The sequence below is a fragment of the Giraffa tippelskirchi genome, chromosome 5 (genome assembly GCF_054371585.1).
Source record: "Giraffa tippelskirchi isolate mGirTip1 chromosome 5, T2T-mGirTip1v1.2.pri, whole genome shotgun sequence".
NCBI lineage: Eukaryota > Metazoa > Chordata > Mammalia > Artiodactyla > Giraffidae > Giraffa > Giraffa tippelskirchi.
The window spans coordinates 39,438,817-39,462,127 of NC_137279.1; the positions used below are offsets into that span (position 1 = coordinate 39,438,817).

General features: G+C 36.6%; 1 protein-coding gene across 17 annotated transcripts in view; it reads right to left on the reverse strand.

The window, feature by feature from the left end:
- The window catches only part of DNM3 (dynamin 3), a 653,888-nt gene that overhangs the window by 117,902 nt on the left and 512,675 nt on the right, over window positions 1-23,311 (reverse strand). For 2 of the 17 annotated variants that reach the window (XM_081489466.1, XM_081489465.1), the window contains one exon: window positions 14,062-14,149. The exons of the other annotated variants lie outside the window; for them this stretch is intronic. In XM_081489466.1, the coding sequence (XP_081345592.1) occupies window positions 14,083-14,149 (67 nt within the window). In that variant the 3' untranslated portion in view covers window positions 14,062-14,082. Of the gene's footprint in view, window positions 1-14,061; window positions 14,150-23,311 lie in introns of those variants that run through there. 17 annotated transcript variants of the gene reach the window in all.

A 23,311-nucleotide genomic window follows, 5' to 3' on the forward strand; every position in this document is an offset into this window, starting at 1 on the left:
TTTTGAGACTTTCCAACTCTGCTGTGTATGACTTTTTTTGGATAGAGTGATGGATGGAGAAGGGTAAAAGAGAAACTTCTAAGTTTTTACCTTCTTATAAGAGAAATCATCTCCTTTAATATCCATAGCAACTCTGCAAAATTGATCACAAAGCTGTTTTACAGTTAAGCAAAATGAGATTGAGAGAGATTAGGTGACTTTCCCCAAATCACATAGCTAAGATCTGGCACCACCTGGGCCTACCACATTCCTTGGCATACAGCCTTTGTAAAACAAATATTAGTCCAATGAATGAACAAATGTATCAATGAATAAATGAACTATGGAATGAACTTGGACTGGGCATATTTTTAAAACCACTTTTTTCACTTTTGACTGGATTCTTAACTTTCTACAGAAAACCTAAAATTTAAAAAGTTTGAAGAGGCAAACTACAATAAGCAGAATGAAGAATTTAAGTAAATTGGGGTATATTTAAAGGAAATATATCTTCCAAGCATGACAGTTAATTGTTGGAAAATCTGAAAGGTCATATCTTTGCTTCAGAGCAGAAAGGGTAATGGATTATCTTGGTGGAATCAAAATTCATCAGCTTTTAATTTTCTAATTATTTCTATACAATAGCTTTTAGTTACCACTTAGGTTTCTATCTGAGGCACTTCCACTGCACAGTATGAGTTACTTTAAGATGTAAAGGTATGGGGAAGGCAAAGTTGGACAAATGTCATGGGAGCGCTTGGCCAGCTGAAGAGCAGGAAAAGTAGAGACTTTCCACACTCTCTAAGCAGATCTGAAGAATTCAGCTTTGGCCCATTCTTACTGACCTTTCTCCGGAGTATTTTCTTTCAGGGGCTCTTCACATGGAAAATTTTGATTTTTTTTTTTCCTTCTAAGGATAGCCAAATTCTTGAGAGGGAAAATAATTATCTGGTTGAAACATTAGAAGAGGGTCAAAGGCTTCTGGTGGCTTTGGCTGCCTCATTTTTACCCATTTTTGAAGCCTCATCTTAGGCTGTGTCTAGACATCCAAAGAGAGTTGGATACAGGTCTAAAACACTGAATTGAGCTGATTTACTGGAAGTCTCATAAATTCTGTGGATGCAGCTTCCAGGGTCTCACCACATGCTGTAGCTATATAGATAACACACAGCAATTTGTACTGACTGCATTTTTTTTTTTGTTTGTTTAGTCTATTTCAGCTGCAATCACACAGATATGAGCTTCTGAATGATTTCACCATGAAATCAATCTTAACTATGTGTTTTGCAGTTTGAAAAAACAAAATTCATCTCAATACTAAAAATAATCATAAGAAAATGTATCCCATAGGTAAAACGCTTTTAAGTGTTACACTATTGAGAACATGACTACATGAGCCCATATTTGATATTTCATGAACCCACTTTCATTCACATCATAAGAATGTCTTTGAAGACATTCATATTACCTTGAAAATGTGAAGTTTAATTTCCTTGCCTATGACAGCTCTTCAAACATCTGAGACCAGATATTATGTGTCCCACAAGTCTTCTAGTCCCTAAGCCAACCTTTTTACACTTTTCCAAGTATTTCTCATATGAAGAGGATTCTAGATAACACTGCATCCTTCTTGCATTCTTGTGAATTTGCTCTATTTTAAATGGATTTTCTGAAAATGAGATGCCAGCAACTGATTATAAATCTCCAGATGCAATATTATTCAGACATAAGGAAGAAATCTGGCAGAATTTTTACCTGCATTATGGACAGTAAACTTTTACTAATGTAAGTTTAATTAAAACATAGTAGGATAAAGACCATAAACACCTATTAAAATCCAGGCTGTGACATTTATTATCTTATAAGACATTGGGTTCCAAAATCACTGCTGATGGTGACTGCAGTCATGAAGTTAAAAGATGCTTGATCGTTGGAAGAAAAGTTATGACAAACCTAGGTAGCCTATTAAAATGCAAAGACATCACTTCGCTGACAAAGGTCCATATAGTCAAAGTTATGGTTTTAAAAAAGAAACAAAAATGCATTGTCAGCATTTAACAAGTTGGGAAATTATAAAACTAGACAGAGCAAAATGCAGGATATACTAAAGTTAGGAACTAATTATGGAAAACTGAATTATCATTGGTAAAATTTAACAGTTTGTTCTTTGATGAATCAAATAAAGAAACAGCTCTGTAATATCTAGTAAATAAAAGATGAGAAAAACAATCAAAATCAGGAATGGGACTTACACTTTAACAGGGAGCAGACTGAATTATTTTAAGATATTTTAAGTATACTTTTGGCGTCCCAGGTAGCACCAGCGGTAAAGAACCCATCTGCCAATGCAGGAGATGCAAGAGACATGGGTTCAATCCTTGGATTGGGAAGATGCCCTGGAGGAAGGCATGGCAACCTACTCTACTATTCTTGCCTGGAGAATCCCAAGGACAGAGGCGCCTGGTGGACTACAGTCCATAGCGTCTCAAAAGTGGACACTACTGAAGTGAGTTAGCATGCACACACTTGCATGTAGACTTTTATGACAGTAAATTTATAAGTATCAATGTTGGAGACAATTTCTAGGAAATGAAATAAGAATCATAAAATTTCAACTGACCAATATCCACAGGATAAACTAGAAAACAATTAAAACTTTTTTTATCAAAATAGTTCTGATCTCAGAGAGTTTATAGGTCTTTCCAAAATTTAAGGGAAAGATTCTTCTATGCAGGACATCTCAGAAATATTAATAGCCCAATATACATTGGAAATCAGGAAAAGAACATGCTAAGTAGAATCCCCCAAGTTTATTTGACCTTATAAACTTTTCTCCTTGAATTTCTCACAAACCCAGTGTGTATTTTAAGGACCAAACTTTGGGCTATGTCTCTATAAACCAATCTCACCTATGAATAAATATGTAAAACTGCTAAAAAGTAAGTTAGAAAATTGAATGCAATAAAATGTTTAAAAGTATGACCCTGAATAGTCAAAGAAATCTTGAGGAAGAAGAATAAAGGTGAAGGCATCATACTCCCCGATTTCAAATTATAGCACAAACCTAGAATAATCAAAATAGTACAGTATTGACATAAAAAAAGACCCATAGATCAATATAACAGAATAAAAAGCCCAGAAATAAGCCTGTACCTACATGGTCAATTAATTTCCAACAGAGGAACCAAGAATATACACTGGGGAAAGGACAGACCCTTCAATAAATTCTGTTGAGGAAACTAGGCAGTCACATGCAAAACAATAAAACCAGACACTATCCTATACCATACACACAAATAAATATACAATGGATTAGCAATTTGAATTTAAGACCTGAAACCATAAAACTCCTAGAAAAAAACATCAGCATTGAGCTCCTTAACACAGGTCTTGGTGATGATTTTTTAGATTTGACACCAAATGCAAAGGCCACAAAATTACATTAAACTAAAAATTCCTTTGCACAGCAAAGGAAACCACCAACAGAATGAAAAGGCAACATACATAATGGGAGAAAATATTATCCAAATATAAAAAGAACACATATAACTCAAAACCAACAACAAAACAAGTTGATTTTTAAAACGGCCAGAGGAACTGAATAGATGTTTTCCATAGAAGAGATACAGATGGCCAACAGGTACAGGAAAAGATGCTCAACATCACTAATCATCAGGGAAATGCAAGTCAAAATCATGATGAGGTATCATCACTGCACACTTGTGAGAATGGCTGTTATCAAAAAGACAAGAAGTAGGCACACACACACACACATACACGCACACTCACACATGCACACACACTTGCCCAGAGACAAACTTAAGGTAACGGTAAAGAGTGCTGGCTTCACTTGATCTCCAGGCTCCAGCTTCAGCAGGACTTGAGAGCATCTGAATTTCTTTTTAGGACAAGAGATCAAGCCCTGAGCTTTTGGAGTGGGAACACTGACTCCAAGATCCTACCCTCGGGAGTATCAAATAGTGAGAACTCACACAAAGGAAACCACTTGACTATAAGACACAGGATCACTCAACCACCAGTAGCACCCTGTGTAGGATGCCTTGTCTAAACAACAAACAAAACAAAAATACAAACCCAATCATCAGCAGACAGGTTTACCACCTCAGTAAGCCTTGCCCATCAGAGGAAAAACAAACGACAACAGCAACAAAAAACTCAGCACAAATCTCACCCTATACAAAGCTTACGCAAACCACTGGACCACCCTTAGGAGGGCAGAAACCAAAAGAAAGAATTCAACCTTGACCCTGGGAAAAGGAGACCTCAAAGACAATAATTTAAAAAAAAAAAAAAAGAGAGAGAGAAACAGGAGAGAAATACTACACAAATGGAGGAACAAACTAGAAACACAGAAGTCCAAATAAATGAAGAGGAAATAGGCAAACTACCGAAAAAAGAATTCAGAATAATGATAGTAAAAATGATCAAAAACCTCGAAAACAGAATGGAGAAAATGCAAGAATCAATTAACAAAGACCTAGAAAAATTAAAGAAGAGACAAACAACACAATTAATGAAATTAAAAATACTCTAGAAGGAATCAATAGCAGAATATCTGAAACAGAAGAACGAATCAGTGAGCTGGAAAATAAAATGGTGAAAGTAACTTCTAAAGAGCTGCTACTGCTGCTAAGTCACTTCAGTCGTGTCCGACTCTGTGCGACCCCATAGACGGCAGCTCACCAGGCTCTGCCGTCCCTGGGATTCTCCAGGCAAGAATACTGGAGTGGGTTGCCATTTTCTTCTCCAGTGCATGAAAGGGAAGAGTGAAAGTGAAGTCGCTCAGTCGTGTCCGACTCTCAGTGACCCCATGGACTGTAGCCTACCAGGCTCCTCCGTCCATGGGATTTTCCAGGCAAGAGTACTGGAGTGGGGTGCCATTGCCTTCTCCGTTCTAAAGAGCAGAATAAAGCAAAAAGAATGAAAAGAACTGAGGATAGTCTCAGAGACTTCTGGGACAATATCAAACACACCAACATTTGAATTATAGGGGTCCCAGAAGAAGAGAAAAAGAAAGAGTATGAGAAAATTTTTGAAGAGATTATAGTTGAAAATTTCCCCAACATGGAAAAGGAAATAGTCAATTAAGTCCAATAGGTGCAAAGAGTCCCATAGAGGATAAACCCAAGGAGAAACATGCCAAGACACATACTAATCAAACTAACAAAGACTAAACACAAAGACTATTAAAAGCAGCAAGGGAAAAGCTACAAGTAACATACAAGGGAAACCCCATATGTTTAAGCAGATCCTCTGCAGGCCAGAATGGAATGGCAGGATAGATTTAAAGTACTGAAAGGGAAAACGGAAAAACCTACAACCAAGATTATTGTACCTAGCAAGGATCTCATTCAAAATTGATGGAGAAATCAAAAGCTTTTCAGACAAGCAAAAGTTAAGAAAATTCAGTACCACCAAACTAGCTTTACAACAAATATTAAAGGGATTATATAGTCAAGAAATTCAATAGAAGAAAAAGATCTACAAAATCAAAGCCCAAACAATTAAGAAAATCACAATAGGAGAATATATATCAATAGTTACTTTAAATGTAAATGGATTCAATGCTTAACCAAAAGACACAGACTGGCTGAATGGATACAAAAACAAGACCCATATATATGCTGTCTACAAGAAACCCACTTCAGACCTAAAGACACATATATACTGAAAGTGAGAGGATGGAAAAACATATTCCATTCAAATGAGAAGCAAAAGAAAGCTGGAGTAGCAAGCCTCATATCAGACAAAATAGACCTAAAATAAAGAAAATTACAAGAGATAAGGCAGGACACTACATAATGATCAAGGGATCAATCCAAGAGGAAAACATAACAATTGTAAATATCTATGTACCCAACATAGGAGCACCTCAATACATAAGACAAACACTAACAGACATAAAAGGAGAAATTGACAGTAACACAATAATAGTAGGAGACTTTAACACCCCACTTACACCAATGGACAGACATCAAAACAGAAAATTAATAAGGAAACACAAGTCTTAAATGATATATTAGATGAGATGGATCTCATTGATATCTTTAGATATTCCATCCAAATGCAGAAGAATACACCTTCTTCTCAAGTGCACATGGAATGTTCTCCAGGATAGACCACGTCTTGGGTTACAAATCAAACCTCAGTAAATTTAAGAAAATTTAAATTGTATTGAGCATCTTTTCCAACCACAACCCTATGAGATTAGATATCAATTACATGAAAAAACTAAAAAACACAAACACATGGAGATTAAACAATGTTTCTAAATAGCCAACAGGTTACTGAAGAAATCAAAAGAGAAATAAAAAATTTCTAGAAACAAATGACAATGAAAACATGACAACTAAAAACCTATAGGATGCAACAAAAGCAGTTCTAAGAGGGAAGATGCAGCAAAAGCAGTTCTAAGAGGGAAGTTTATAGCAACACAATCCTAACTCAAGAAACAGGAAAAATATTCAATAGACAACCTAACTTTACACCTAAAACAACTGGAAAAAGAACAAAACCCCCAAAATTAGCTGAAGGAAATAAGTCATAAAGATCAGAGCAAAAGTAAATGAAAAAGAAAGGAAAGAAACAACAGTAAAGATTAATAAAACTAAAAGCTGGTTCTTTGAGAAGATAAACAATATTGACAAATCTTTAGCCAGATTCATCAAGAAAAAAAGAGAGAATAATCAAATCAACAGAATTAGAAATGAAAAAGGAGAGGTTACAACAGACAATGCAGAAATACAAAGGATTATAAGAGACTATTATGAACAGCTATATGGCAATAAAATGGGTAACCTGGAGGAAATGGACAGATTCTTATAAAAGTTCAGACTGAACCAGGAAGAAATAGAAATTACAAACAACCCAATTACAAGCACTGAAATTGAAGCTGTGATCAAAAATCTCCCAAAAAACAAAAGCCCAGGACCAGATGGCTTCACAGGAGAATTCTATCAAAAATTTAGAGAAGATCTAATACCTATCCCTTTACAAGTCTTTCAAAAAATTGCAGAGGAAGGAACACTTGCAAACTCATTCTATGAGGACACCATCACCCTGATACCAAAACCAAAGACAACACAAAAAAAGAAAACTACAGGCCAATATCACCGATGAACATAGATGCAAAGATCCTCAACAAAACATTAGCAAACAGAATTCAGCAACACATCAAAAAGCTCATATACCATGATCAAGTTGGGTTTATTCCAGGGATACAAGGATTCTTCAATATACACAAATCAATCAATGTGATACACCATATTAACAAATTGAAAGAGAAAAACCATATGATCATTTCAATAGATGCAGAAAAAGCCTTTGACAAAATTCAGCACCCATTTATGATGAAAACTCTTCAAAAATGGGCATAGAAGGAACCTACCTCAATATAGTAAAGGCCATATCAACATAGTAAAGGCCATATATGATAAGCCTACAGCAAACGTTATTCTCAATGGTGAAAAACTGAAAGCATTCCCCCTAAGATCAAGAACAAGACAAGGGTGTCCACTTTCACCACTATTATTCAACATAGTTCTGGAAGTCCTAGCTAGCTACAGCAATCAGAGAAGAAAAAGAAATAAAAAGAATCCAGGTTGGAAAAGAAGAAGTAAAGCTCTGTTTGCAAATGACATGATACTGTACATAGAAAACCCTAAAGATAGTATGAGAAAATTATTAGAGCTAATCATTGAATTTAGCAAAGTTGCAGGATGCAAAATCAATAACAGAAATCACTTTCATTTCTATATATTAACAATAAAAAAAATCCAAAAGAGAAATTAAGGAATCAATCCCATTCTCCATTGCAACAAAAAGAATTAAATATCTAGGAATAAACTTACCTAAGGAGAAAAAAGAACTGAACACAGAAAATTATAAGACACTGATGAAAGAAATCAAAGATGACATAAACAGATGGAGAGATATTCCATGTTCCAGGGTAGGCAGAATCAATTTTGTGAAAATGACTATACTACCAAACGCAATCTACAGATTGAATGTGATCCCTAGCAAATCATCAATGGAATTTTTCACAGAACTAGAACAAAAGATTTCATAATTCATATGGAAACAAAAAAGACTCCAAATAGCCAAAGCAGTCTTCAGAAAGAAGAATGGAGCTGTAGGAATCAACCTTCCTGACTTCAGATTATACTACGATACTACAGTCATCAAGATAGTATGGTACTGGTACAAAAACAGAAATACAGACCAATGGAACAAGATATAAAGTCCAGAAACAAAGCCATGCACCTATGGGTAACTTGTTTTTGACAAAGGAAGCAAGAATATACAATGGGGCAAAGACAGCCTCTTCAATAAATGGTGCTGGGAAAACTGGACAGATACATGTAAAAGAATCAAATTAGAACACTACCTAACACCTTACACAAAGATAAACTCAAAATGGATTAAAGACCTAAATGTAAGACCAGAAAGTATAAAACTCTTAGAGGAAAACATAGGCAGAACACTCCATGACATAAATCAAAGCAAGAACCTCTATGACCCACCTCCTAGAGTAATGGAAATAAAAACAAAAGTAAACAAGTGGGACCTAATTAAACCTAAAAGCTTTTGCACAGCAAAGGAAATTATAAGCAAGGTGAAAAGACAACCCTCAGGATGGGAGAAAATAATAGCAAATGAAACAACGGACAAAGGATTAATTTCGAAAATATACAAGCAGCTCATACAACTCAACAACAGAAAAACAAACAACCCAATCAAAAAGTTGAAAAAAGACCTAAATGTACATTTCTCCAAAGAAGACATACAGATGGCTAACAAACACATGAAAAGATGCTCAACATCGCTCATTATTAGAGAAATTTAAATCAAAACTATAATGAGATATCACTTCACACCTGTCAGAATGGCCACCATCAAAAAGTCGCAAACAATAAATGCTGGAGAGGGTGTGGAGAAAAGGGAATGCTCTTGCACTGTTGGTGGGAATGTAAATTGATACAGCCACTATGGAAGAGGGTATGGAGATTCCTTAAAAAACTGGGAATAAAACCACCATATGACTCAGCAATCCCACTCCTAGACCTATACCCTGAGGAAACCAAAACTGAAAAAGACACATGTATTCCACTGTTCACTGCAGCACTATTTACAATAGCTAGAACATGGAAGCAACCTAGATGCCCATCGACAGATGAATGGATAAAGAAGTTGTGGTACAAACACACAATGGAAAATTACTCAGGCATAAAAAGGAACACATTCGAGTCAGTTCTAATGAAGTGGATGAACCTACAGCCTATTATACAGAGTGAAGTAAGTCAGAAAGAGAAAGATAAATATCATATACTAACGCATATACATGGAATCTAGAAAAATGGTACTGAAGAACTTCTTTGCAGGGCAGCAATAGAGAAACAGACATAGAGAACAGACTTGTGGACATGGGGAGATGGGAGGAAAGGGTGAGATGTATGGAGAGAGTAACATGGAAACTTACACTACCATATGTAAAATAGACAGCCAACGGGAATTTGCTGTATGGCTGAGGAAACTCAAACAAGGGCTCTGTATCAACCCAGAGGGGTGGGATAGGGAGGGAGATGGGACGGAGGTTCAAAAGGGAGGGGATATATGTATACCTATGGCTGATTCATGTTGAGGTTTGACAGAAAATAACAAAATTCTGTAATGCAATTATCCTTCAATTAAAAAATAAATAATTTTTTTTTAAAAAGCAAAAAAAAAAAAAAAAAGACAAGAAGTAAGTATTGGTGAGAACATGGAGAAAAGGGAACTGTTATACACAGTTGGTGGGAAGGTATATTAGAGCACTAACTGCGGGAAAGAGTATGGAGGTTCCACCAAAAATTAAAAATATAACTATAATAAGATCCAGCAATTCACTCCTGGGTTTATTCAAAGTAAATTAAGACATTAACTCCAAAGACATGGAAAAAAACCTAAGTGCCCATCAAGGATGAATGGATAAAGAAAATGTTATTTTTGTTTATATATACCTATTATGCTAGGTAAAATAAGTCTCACAAAGAAAATATTGTATGATCTGTCTTTTATGTTGAATCCTATAAAACACAAAACAAAAAACCAACCTCATAGATATAGAGAAAAGATGGTTGTCAAAAGCAGTGGGTAGGGTAGTGGGCAAGAGATACAAACTTCCATTAGAAAAGAAATAAGTCATGGACAAGTACAGCATGGTGATCACAGTTAATAATATATTGTACTGCGTATGTGAAAATCGATTAAAGAGCAAGTCTTATGTGTTCTCACTACAAGAAAAACAATTTGTGACCATGTATGCTGATGGATCTTAACTACACTTTCAGAGATCATTTCATAATATATATAGATATTGAATCATTATCTTGTATACCTGAAACTAATATAAATGTTATATGTCAATTATACCTCAATAATAGAAAAAATATCCAGCCACCATTACCAAGTAGGGTTTTTCCTAAGAGAATTTTCTATGAGGAGTACTGGAAAGAAACCATTTGCATTCAGTACCACGTATAAGCTGGCCACTCTCAAGTCCCAGACTTCTTCTCCAAGCTACCATTAAATTCTGGATGTTTCCACTTTCAAAATCTTGATTTACTCTCAAAATCTCTTCCTCCAAAGTTTCCTCGTATTAGTAAATGGTGCTGCCTTCCACCTAGTTGCTTGCGGTAGACATCATTCTAGATGTCTCTTTTCTCACACTTTAATCAGTCCTTTCCGTCAATACAGCCCTCTAAGCAATCTCCCATTTTTTCATCTTCGCCGCCTCCGTTTTAGTCCAGGACACTGTCGTCTTTAACCTGGACTACTACCCAAAACTAACTCTTCTACTTGTTCTATTCCTCTACTCTCCATTCTGCAGCCAAACTCAACCCCATCAAGAGTTCCCCACTGTTTTAGGATAACGGTCACTGATCTTTGATATCAAGCTTTGATATTTCCTTTTTCTTGACCCAGTGAAGAAACAAAAATTTTAAAAGAAAAAAGTTTTAATTTTTATAAAAAATATTTTAAAATATAAGAGCATTGCAAAACACATTTACTGTAAGTGCAGCTGCAGAATCAGCTGAGTCACCACCACTTCTGACTTTCTCTTGCTGCCAACGGCTATGCTGCCAGGTCCATGTCAGCGTTAATCACAGTCACGATAAAAGAGTTGAAAGCATGAGTTTGGGTTATAACTGTGGGGTCTTATTTTTGATGAAAAAGATCATAAAGAAGGCAGATGACAATTTAAGAGGTAAAAATTCTTGCAATATAACATATTTAATATCTAAATATTCTTCCTCATATCCAAATGCTAAAATAATCTTATGTCACACAATTCAAGAAGGTAATCTAAATAAAAATAGAAAGTCTGGATTCCTTAGTAGGAACTTGATCTGGCTTCCTGAAGGATTTTCTGCTCCCGGATCCTTTTCTCCAGACTTTACTGTTTCTCCTCCAAAAGAGGAGACAGACTGACTGATTTGATTGGTGGATTATAAAAGCGAAATTGAGCAAGCTTGTGCCTGTAGGACACATGCATTTCTCTCCCATTCCAAGATGCTCTGGTGAGTTCTGCCCTGTGGGAGAGGCCTGTGGCTGCTCAGCTTTGTCTATGATTACTGAGGGCTGAAGTATTAACAAGGCATTTGGCCACAGATCTAGATCCGTCTGTTTCATGCCTTATCTGTTTGCTTACTGTGCTTCTAAAAACAGTAACAACAAATCTGAACTGGAGAAGAGGAGAAATGGGTGTGATTTATTGGCCCCCGAAAACTCCAACAGTGAGAAGCAGCTTTGAAGAGAGGATAATGGTTTTGGTTCCAGGTAGGTTAAACAGGAAGTGACATTTTCTGAGTGAAAATGCCCAGAAGGCAGCTGAAGATGTGGGACTGGTGTCTCAGGACAATTAATAATAACCATACCACATGTGGCTGTGATGCGAGGTGCCATGTGAATTTGTTTATTTTATTTTAATACAGCTTATCAGCCTCGTTAAGTATTTTCCCATAGGAGGACAAGCCAAACAACTACAGGTCATGTGTCTACTCGGGCATAACCAATAGCAAATTAGCCAATATTACAATATTGTTAAAAAAAAATGTTGTTGCAATCCAAACTTCATTTAGCCCAAAGCAATGAAAGACTTCAGAAGGGAATAAAAGGCAACTGGTGAAGAAAGCAGAGAGGGAACCACAATTATTCTTAGTCAGTCTCATTTAATAGGTCAGAAGAGGTTGGGATAATAATCTGCTTAAGCTCAAGCTCAGCATTTCTAAAATCTGAGGGATAAATATAGAGCAGCCATTGATCCTGCAGTGTGATGCCTTGTTATGAACTGCTGCCCAGTTTGCACTAGCCTGGCATGTATTGTTTGAGAATCACCATATGTGGGCTCTCTTATTTTAGTTAATGACTAGCTAATAATAATTAGTATATAAATTTTAAAAGACATTTAAAAAGTTGTAAAAAATAATATTTATGAGTACCTATCAACATAGAAGAAGCAACATCTATTCCTAGAAGGCATAGTACTGATTAAGAAGCCAAAAAACAACCATGTGATATAGTGGAGTTACAGATTCATAGCCCCCCAAACACTTAGAGAGAGTTTGCTGAGAATTCTCAGAGCCTGGGATTGGGGTGAGGATATTTACAAGTTTATCACTAATGAGCTACTGTTAAAGAGAATAGGGTAGGAATAGGGTAGATGAAAATTTTAGAAGAATTGAGAGAGACTGGCATGTACGTGGTATCAATGGTTTTACACAATGGCTCCCCACAAAATATGTCTTTCAAGTTATTTAAAATTATTATCTATTGATATTATCATGCCAAATTATATCAAAGTCAGTTCCTTGAACTCATTTTTGAACATTTTGTATGTGTCTTTATCACTGGAAAGATAGGTTTTCATGCCACTCTTCTGTTTGTAGGTACAAAAAGATGTCCTGAGTGCACCTGGGAAGTTTGGGATGCTTTGTGACTGGGAACTCCGCTCAGGTAACCAGCACCGCTCCTATCCTCGCTCTGTAGCTTCTCATTGGTTCCCTTAAGAGATACCAGGATTGGGGTGAGCAGCATACAACCAGATGCACAAAATTGCTTAAGGCACAAAATCTGTATATACACACATTAATTCCCTTGCTGCAAAAAGTTTGTCAAAACCTCATCTGCAGGAAGCCTGACTATTTAGTGACTTGTGTTGGGAAGCCACTTTAGGTGCACTTACAGTTTCTAGCATAATGGATGTAAATGACTCTTCAAAGAAAATAAATCAGGCTGAAAAAAAAATCAAGCATTTCATTAAAAAAAGAAAAGGAAAAAAAATCAAGCAATTCAGCGGCAACCTATGTCTTGTGTGAAGGAAAAAAATCAAGCAATTCAATGGCAACCTACGTCTATATTTATGTAGAAGCTAATAATGATAATAATGGTGGTTCTATGACCAGGGTCTCATGGTACAACTTTCAGCCTTTCCATTCAATGTTACTTATGTCCTTCTGCCTTCTCAACCACCTGGCAAACTTCTACTCAGCCTTAGAGCCTCAACCCAAATAATCCTTCCCCTGGATCTTCCCTAGGTAGCATTAATTACATAAATTTTCCTCTTCTTTGTGTTTGCCTAAAGCCTTACTTATGCATCATTTGAACTGAACTACACCTTCTGTTTAAGGAGTTTATTACTTCTAGAGGTGGTAGAAATATAAATAATGTCAGCTGATTTACATAAAATCACAATTAAAATATCCATAATGGACTAATTTAAAAACAGTAGAGGCTGTGAGATATATCTTCAACTTCCAAGTTTCCATTAAGGAAGACGTTCATGCCAGGTATCTCCATAAAATATAACAGAAAGATGGATACATTATATATCTGGTTATATGACACATCATTCCATATAATGGTTCTTGTGGCATTCATTTACTGATTTGTTTAATAAACATTGGTTGAGAAGCTATGTGTCAGGTATTGTGCGAGGCCCCGTGGGACACATGGTGATTAAGACAGACAAGGTCCCTATTCTCATGAAGCTTAAGTACGTAAAAAAATTGATAGTCAATGGAATTCTAAGACACTAAAAACCATTTATTTAGACTTCACTGTCAAGGTACCAAGTAAGTCCCAATATCCCAATGACATTTCCTTCTTCCTCCTAAACAACAAAAGAAAAAACAGACATCTGTTTTATTCCAGTAAGTTTCATCATTTTAACAATTACTCAAAAGACTGAAAATAATAATTCATAACCCAGATAAAGGAAATCTTTACAAAGCTCCTAGTGGTTTTTAAAAATTGCTGTTTAAAAATGTACACTACAAAAGAGTTTTTGACCAGACAGCTGTTTGAAAGAACAATGATTTCATGTTTTAAGACCAACTTTAAAATTGAGATGTCTGTGCCTTCCAGGAAAACTCAGCAGCTGTGGAGATTATTTCACTTCTCTTTCTTTCATATTTTACTGGATTTAATTTTAAGGGGAAAAAAGATATAAAAGAAAATTGCATACAACACAGAACAAAACCTATTGCAAAACAAGCAATTGCGCATTTTTAACCACAAGGAAAACACAAAGGCAACCCCAAATCTCTTTTTTAGCTGAGGAAGAAGAAAACATGGCCCTTTCCTGGTGAAATTCACCTCTTTCCTTGCTAAACTTAGAAAATGACCCCTCTACATCTCAATAAAATAAAGGTTAAGTTGGTTTTCTATAAGAATAGAAAGGAATAATTAAAACAACTTCAGGAAGCAGCAAAGGAGAATCAGTCACAAAGAATATAAATAATTGCTGCTTTATACTTCATTGGTCAAGTCCCGCCAACCACAGTGCCCAGTTTTGGAATCCAACTAAAGTAATGGAGTCCATCTATGGGGGAACTAAGAGAGCCTGAAAGGTGACTGAAAGAAGACGGATGAGGTTGAAAAGCCAGGGGAAGATGTTTTCAAGACGAAACTAGCAGGAAAAGCGCTGTTAGCAGCACTCTGAAGCCCCTTGCATTTAATTAGCCATCGCCACTCATAGAAAATCAGAGAGAAAGTGGCACAGAGATATGAAGAAGAATCTTCCAGTAATTCAAGTGAACCTCTGATGATGTCTCCCTCAGTAGCTAGTAAGGAAATTAGGTTCCTGGGAAGGAAGAAGATCTGGAGTAAACAGGTGCAAGTTGATGCCATGTGGCTGCAGCTGTGTGGGTATAAAAACAGGTCTGACCCAACTGCAACCACCTGAGACGCCCCATAAGTTGTCTAGGTACCTGGGCTGAAGGACTGTCCTTTCCTTCTCCCTCTGTATGAAGAGCACATGTGGGTTCCTACCGGCTGCAACAGTTACCAGACAAGAATGATGAACTGTATCTGCAAATAAGGAATCGGAGACTACTTCCAAGTAGACTTAAGTCTAACATTCCAGTGGTTGAACAAACGATGCTTCCTAATAGAAGCAAATAAAGTGAATGTTCACTCTGTGGGATAGTTAAACAGTTTTATCCTACCTAGAATATCCTTATCCCATATCAAAACTTTCACCAGCCAGTTATGTTTCTGACAGTTGCCTTCTTTTGAGTCTTGAGAGCTTTAGATTTCTGTAAGAATCAATGTATGATGTGACAGAAAGAGCATAGACTTTGGAATCAGAGAAATTCAAACTCTGGAACTTGTTAATCGTATGTTGGTTTTGTAACTTTGGGCAAATTATTCAAGTTCTCAAAGTCTTGATTTCCTTGTTGATAACAGAGGATAGTACTATCTAAGAGGGTTTTTAAGGATTTGAAATAATGTATGCAAGCATTTAGCATGGTACCTGGTAGAATTATCATTAAAATGCAAATGTTCCTGGTGAAAGTTATTAGCTCACAAGGCAATGTCGAAATGGTGTAACTAACTCAGAAAGGAAGAGTGAAGAAGAAGGTAGACAGAATGAGCAGTGAGGATGAGCAATGGACAAGATAAATCACAAACTCCCGTTCCTCCATAGCTCTCTGTCCTGAGCTTGGTAAAAACACTGGGCTAAACAGTCACAGACAAGTATAATAGATTTTCATCTTGCTAATATATTTTAGACATGATCTTGACTGAGATGAAATATGACATCTCTTGGTCCCCTTCAATCTCAACGTTTTATAATTCTAAAAATTCAGAGTAAAGAAGTGAGATGAACAAAAGTATATTATATTTTTCAAAGTATCACTGAGGAAGAAACCAGTACAATACTGTCAAACAAAGAAGCTAATGTTCAGGAACAGAATCAGTAAACTACAGAATTAGGTCTGCAAATCAGCTTGACTCACAAAGAAAATATTAAGATCAAGTTTGTTAATATTCTTTAAAAATTACCAATAATTACTTAGGGCTTCCCAGGTAGCACTAGTGGTAAAGAACCCACCTGTCAATGTAGAAGATGTAAGAGACACAGGTTCAATCCCTGGTTGGGAAGATCTCCTGGAGGAGAGCATGGCAACCCACTCCAGTATTCTTGCCTGGAGAATCCCATGGACAGAGGAGAAATCCATGACAGAAAATCTGCCATGGACAGAGGAGCCTGGTGGGCTACAGTCCATAGGGTTGCAAAGAGTTGGACATGACTGAGGCAACTTAGCACAATAATTATTTATATGGATTGTAATAGTTAATTTACAGTGCTAAACAATTTACAAAGTAATTTACAGTGCTAAACAATTGGCATCAACACTTTGGACTCTAAAACACTTTGTGAAAGCAAAGAGCTGGCCCAGGGAATGTACTGTCTTCTAAGTCAGCTTGTTTTAAGCATAGTTACATTGAGGAAAATGGGGATGTTGGCCTACATATTACCTAGTCTGTGTTTGTGGTACCATTTTCCTGGTAACTTTCCCCTTGAGAAACTGCCATTGTGATGATTAATTTATGGACCTTGGAGAAAAAGAAACCAATTCCAAGTGGACAGCTCATCTGGAACTCTGTCAATTTAACAGTCCAACAACATCCCAGGCCCCTTTCTATGTAATTCAACTCACCTCTTTTCAGCCTGCACTGTATAGTTCATTAGAAAGTTATTCCTCTCCACATTGTCAACTCCCTTCTAAAAATCTGGAGGAGTTCCTTGTTCACTAGCTTCAAAAATTTCAGACCAGCTTCAAAAGTTCCTATAATTTAATTCTGCTAACACATATTTCCTCCCCATCAGCACATACACAGAAGTTCTTATCATACTCAGTTTCACAACAGCCAGTTATACATAGTCTCTTCTTATCAAAGCAAAACTTGCTGTTCCTTGAACACAATCTTCTACCTTTGATCAAGACTTCCCATATTCCAGTCTTTGTATATGGAATTCTATTTCCAACTAGTCCTTTTACCTCATTCACAACAGTATTTCATGAAAATTAATAATGCTTGGCTTGAACTATTCCTTTCACATCTCACTGTGTATATGTGTGTGTAAAACTTGGATACTACTAATTTCAATAATTTTGTGTTTTGTTGCCTCTCCTTACAAACTTTTCATGAATGTTTTATTTCCTCTGATTATTTGTCTGGAATCTCTTTTGGATGAAGACAAAGGAGTACATGCTAAAATGAATTATAAAGTTCTATATAGTTAATATCCTCACAGAACATGCAGTTACCACTAAATAAATACTGACTAAAGTTTAAGACTGAGGAAAAAAATCCAGCAAACAGCAAGCTCAAGGATAATAAGCAATACCAGAGTCCATTCAGTCACTTATCCACTTACTCACTCATTCACCACAGAATAAATACCCTATGTCAGGCACTGCATTGGGCATTGAGGATATAGGAATGAACTGTGTTAATCGTTCAGTCATGTCTGACTCTTTGCGACCCCATGGTCTATGGCCCACCAGGCTCCTCTGTCCATGGAATTCTCCAGGCAAGAATACTGGAGTGGGTAGCCATCCCCTCCTCCAGGGGATCTTCCTGACCCAGGGATCAAACCCGGGTCTCCCACATAGCAGGCGGATTCCTTACTGTCTGAGCCACCAGGGAAGCCCTACCAGTGAACAAATGAGATTAAATTCTTGCTTTCACAGAACTTACACTCAAATGGGAAAGACAGAAAACAAAGAAGTGAGTAAAAATATTTAAAAGTATTAAAATATTAAAAAGTCAAAAAAAAAAAACCCCAAAAAACCAGGGCAGGAGAAGGAGACAGAATGATAAAAGTGCCTTTTTAGAGAGAGTAGTCAGAAAATGAAATGATAACATTTGAAAAGAATCAAGAATTACAGAGGGAGCATGACTCATGAGAATTTCTGGGGGAAGAACATTCCAGACGAATGCAAAAAGCCTCAGATAGGATCAAGCTCAACAAACTCAAGAAACAAGAAAGATGCCAATATCACCGGAGCATGATCAACAGTGGAGGGTACTCAGAAATGAATTCAGAAAAGTAGACAGAAACCAGATCAAGGAGGTCCTTGTAGGTCCATGATAACAAGTTTAGTTTTTTTTCCAAAGCCTAAGAGAAAGGCACTGAAGGAATTTAGGCAGAGGTGTGTAGTAGGATCTGATTTACTCCTGAAATCTCTCTCTGGTTGCTGTGCAATGAACATGCTAACTGTGGTATAGCAAGAACAGAAAGAGACCAAGGAGGAGGCTTCTGCAAAAGTCCAGAACACCAATGACTATGTTGGGGAGGTGAAGGCACTAAGAAGTGGTCCAATTATCTATACTGGTGACATTGATGACTGAAACATTCAGGATCTCACTGAAGATCAAGACTGATTTGTGAGCAGCCAAGCAAACAGACCAAGGTCATAAGTTTGCTAATGGTTTTGTGTTGATTTAGAAATTATTCAAGTGTAAATTTCTGTTGTTCAGTCACTAAGTCATGTCCGACTCTTTACAACCTCATGAAGTGTACCACACCAGGCTTCCCTGTCCTTCACTATCTCCTAGAGTGTGCTCAAGCTCACGTCCATTGAGTCAGTGATGCCATCCAACCATCTCAGCCTCTAATGCCATCTTCTCCTGCCCTCAATCTTTCCCAGCATCAGGGTCTTTTCCAATGAGAAAATTTCAAGTGCAAATACTCACATGCTATCCTGTGCCTAGGCAGAGGTATAAAAGCCCCTGTACTGAGTATTACACTAGTCTACTGCCCACAGTTAATCCATTAAACATTTTTAAAAACTTGTGTATTTCAAAATAAGCTCTGACTATCAACATCAGTGTATTAAAAGGAATTTAAAATGCCCCATGCTAGTTTTCAATCCAGTGGAAAATTATTATTCTCAAGATTTCTTATAAATGAATTGTACCCTCCAAAGGTGATGAAGCATCAACCCTTTTCTCAACATGTATGCTCATTCATTTCCTACACTGAGAGGAGAAAAATGACCCACAGTCTGGCAGGACTGTGTTTATAAAACCAGATTGTGAGTTAAAATAAGCAAAGCAAATTTCAGCAATGAGAAAACTGGCCTACCTCCCCAGGTGAAACAAGGGGAGACTGACCTCATAGCCCAGGAAAAGTCACGGTGATAATACAAACTACCAGAGAAAGAACATTTTAACCTCCAAAGGAAACCAAGCACTCCAAGTTGCTGGGGTTCTTCCCTAGTCAGCATGTGCTAGGGTTCACTATGGAAACACAGCAGAGTGAGAAAGGCAGTGAAGCCAATGGTGCAATGTGACACAGGCTAAGTTTGTAAACTTACGCAATATCTCACATGCTGATGCTCCTGATTTTGTAACTGAAGACAGAATAAAGTAGGGTGTTTATAAAGAAAAGGCCTAATGAATCACAGAAACTTGCCTTCTCCTTCACAGCATGTCAAAGAATGAGTAGTGAATGTTTCCCTGAAGTTAAACTGTATTTGTTACTTATTATGAAACAGTAATTGTAACATGTATTCCTGCAAAGTGGTCATAAATTATAAATTGTGATAAAAAATTAGGAAATAGTGACCCTGGACAAGGAAAAGAGCCATTTATGTATCTAAGGAAAACAGATCACAGAGTACTTTTTTATAAGCACTTCGTCATTTTAAGTCTACTGTACTTGAACAGAGTACAAGAAAAGCATAACTGGGTCAAATATAGGATTCACTATAAGAATATTCCATATGTGAGAGAGAAAATAGGACATGTATCAGAAGAGGCAAGGGGGTCTCCCTTGCAATCAGTCTCTGAGCTCAGAGATGCTTTCCCTTAGGAACCAGCTAATTTTTGATGCAGCCATAATTTTATATAAATTGCTTGAGATGTACCTGCACTACCTTTTGGGGCTAACATAATCTATTAAGATCTATAATTGACAGGACTGAAGTGCAGGCCATATTTTAATCCAAATATCACTCTTAATTCTAACAGTTAAAAAATTTCATGGAGGGAAATCATAGTAACATAATCTAATGACTTCACCACTTTAAAAACATCTCTTGTTTTTACAGAATTAAAGAACTCTAATCCTTTTGCTATGATATGCAAGATAATTCTACTAATCTCAGATCAATTATTTAAATTTTCACCCACAGGATCTAATTTTTTATATGACACCTTTTCTTGCAATTGACTGAGAAATATTTAAAGTAATGTTATAAAAGCAGGACATTTTCCATTCTTGATGATGTCCACCTGACCACATCAACATGTTGCTAGGTACTTTCAGTGTAAGTCTACAGACACTCTTAGGTTCTTTCCACTCACTGCACTTAACCAAATTTTAAGAGGCTTAGACAGAATTTGGATCATTTTCCTCTAACACATGACACCTCATGTTTTCCCATACTGCAATTAGTTGCCATTTTCCTACTCACTACTAAAAGCCTCTGAGGTCTTCTAAAGATTGTTAGTTCACTGGCCAAGGGAGACGGATCTATAGAATTTAAGTTTTTTGTAATGTTTTTCAGATTATTTACACAGATGTGAAGACTAGTTTGTGCATCGAAATGTAGGGAATTAGGATGATGAGAAATCTCATTTACTATACTATCAAATTGACAGAAATACCCATCTTGTCCCAATACACTATGAAATTCATGAATGCAAAGAACAAGGACCATTTTTGTTTCTCCCAGCCCCTACCACAGACCAGTCATGTTATAAATGTTCAATAAAGTGCTTATAAGTTGGTTAACTTCCCCCCTCAACTGACGTTCTTAAGAGTTTTCCAGCCACATTTAAAAAAAAAAAAAACTCAATTTCATAAACTGTATAGCAAAACTTTGCTAATGGCTATTTGGAACCTTAAATGTAGTATTCACTGATTATTCTTTTTAAGTTCTTTTATTCTTTTATTTTTTATACAATTTTAAAGGTTACACTTCACTCAGTTATTATAAAATATTGGCTATACTCCCTATGTTGTACAGTTATTGATTATTCTTTATTGTCATATATTTAACGTCCTAAAGAGCACATAGAATAGTTAGCTGTGCTTTCCTCTCCAAGTATCTTGTCTTTTGTCTAACTTTGAGTTCTCACACTGTTTATTATAATTTACACCAGTTTACCTAATGTGAAAGTGAGAATCTACATTCCTGATTCTGGAAATACTCTGATCCTCTAATTTATAAGAATCCCAGTTGAAAGCATCAATAATAAATATCACTTTTGAGACTGGAAAAATACAACTAACAGGAACTATCATTCATACTGTGAATTGTGGTGCTGGAGAAGACTCTTGAGAGTCCCTTGGACTGCAAGGAGATCAATCCAGCCAATCCTAAAGGAAATCAGTCCTGAATATTCATTGAAAGGACTGATGCTGAAGCTGAAGCTCCAATACTTTGGCCATCTGATGTGAAGAACTGACTCATTGAAAAAGACCCTGGTGCTGGGAAAGATTGAAGGCAGGAGGAGAAGGGGACAATGGTGGATGAGATGGTTGGATGATATCACTGACTCAACAGACATGATTCTGAGCAAGCTCCAGGAGTTGGTGATGGACAGGGAAGCCTGGTGTGCTGCAGTCCATGGAGTCGCAAAGAGTTGGATATGACTGAGCAACTGAACTGAACTGACTGATGATTTTCAAGGAACTATACTACACATGTTCCCATGGAGCCAGGAGCTCTAAAGGACTAACTGCAGCAGATAGTTTTCCCTCTCAGATCTCTGACTCGAGTACACTATCTGGATTTTCAAAACTGGAAACCAGTATTTATTCTCAAATTGAGTTCGATTGAGTTTTACACCACTCAAGTTATGTGGAAGGAAAAGAAAAACAAAACTGTTCCATAGAGAGAGGCAAAAGAAGTCAGCAAGCAGAGTAGTTTTAAAAAGAACAGGAAAGCTGAAGTATTAATAAATACATTTTTCTCAGGTTGTTTTCTCCTCATTAAAAATTTAGGTATAAGAAGGAGCCATGTGAGAACAAAACAGTGGTTACCAGCAGGGAGAAGGGAGGGGAAAGGGGCAATATAGAGGTAGAGAATTAAGAGGTATAAACTATTATGTATAAAATAAGCTACAACTATATATTGTACAAAACAGGGACTATAACCAATATTCTAGAATAATTATAAATGGAGATAAGCTTTAAAAATTGTGAATCACTATATTGTAACTTATATAATGTTGTACATCAACTATATTTCATTAAAATATATTTAAAAACAATCCCACTCCTAGGCATATACCCTGAGGAAACCAAAATGGAAAAAGACACATATATCCCATTGTTCATTGAAGCACTATTTACAATAGCTAGAACATGGAAGCAACCTAGATGTCCATCGACAGATGAATGGATAAAGAAGCTGTTGTACATATACACAATGGAATATTACTCAACCATAAAAAGGAACACATTTGAGTCAGTTCTGATGAGGTGGATGAACCTAGAGCCTATTATACAGAGTGAAGTCAGTCAGAAAGAGAAACATAAATATTGTATTCTAACACATACATATGGAATCTAGAAAAATGGTGCTGAAGAATTTCTTTGCAGGGCAGCAATGGAGAAACAGAGAGAACAGACTTATGGACATGGGGAGAGGGGAGGAGAGGGTGAGATGTATGGAAGAGTAACATAGAAACTTACATTACCATATGTAAAACAGATAGCCAACAGGAATTTGCTGTATGGCTCAGGAAACTCAAACAGGGGCTCTGTATCAACCTAGAGGGGTGGGATGGGGAGGGAGATGGGAAGGAGGTTCAAAAGGAAGGGGATATATGTATACCTATGGCTGATTCATGTTGAGGTTTGACAGAAAACAGCAAAATTCTGTAAAGCAATTATCCTCAATTAAAAAATAAATAAAATTTTTAAAATTATTTAAAAACAGAGATGAGTTCATCGTCATGCCTTTGATCTATCCAGTACTTTAACATCATTTTGTGTTTTATAGGGAAAGCCAAAATCAGTATT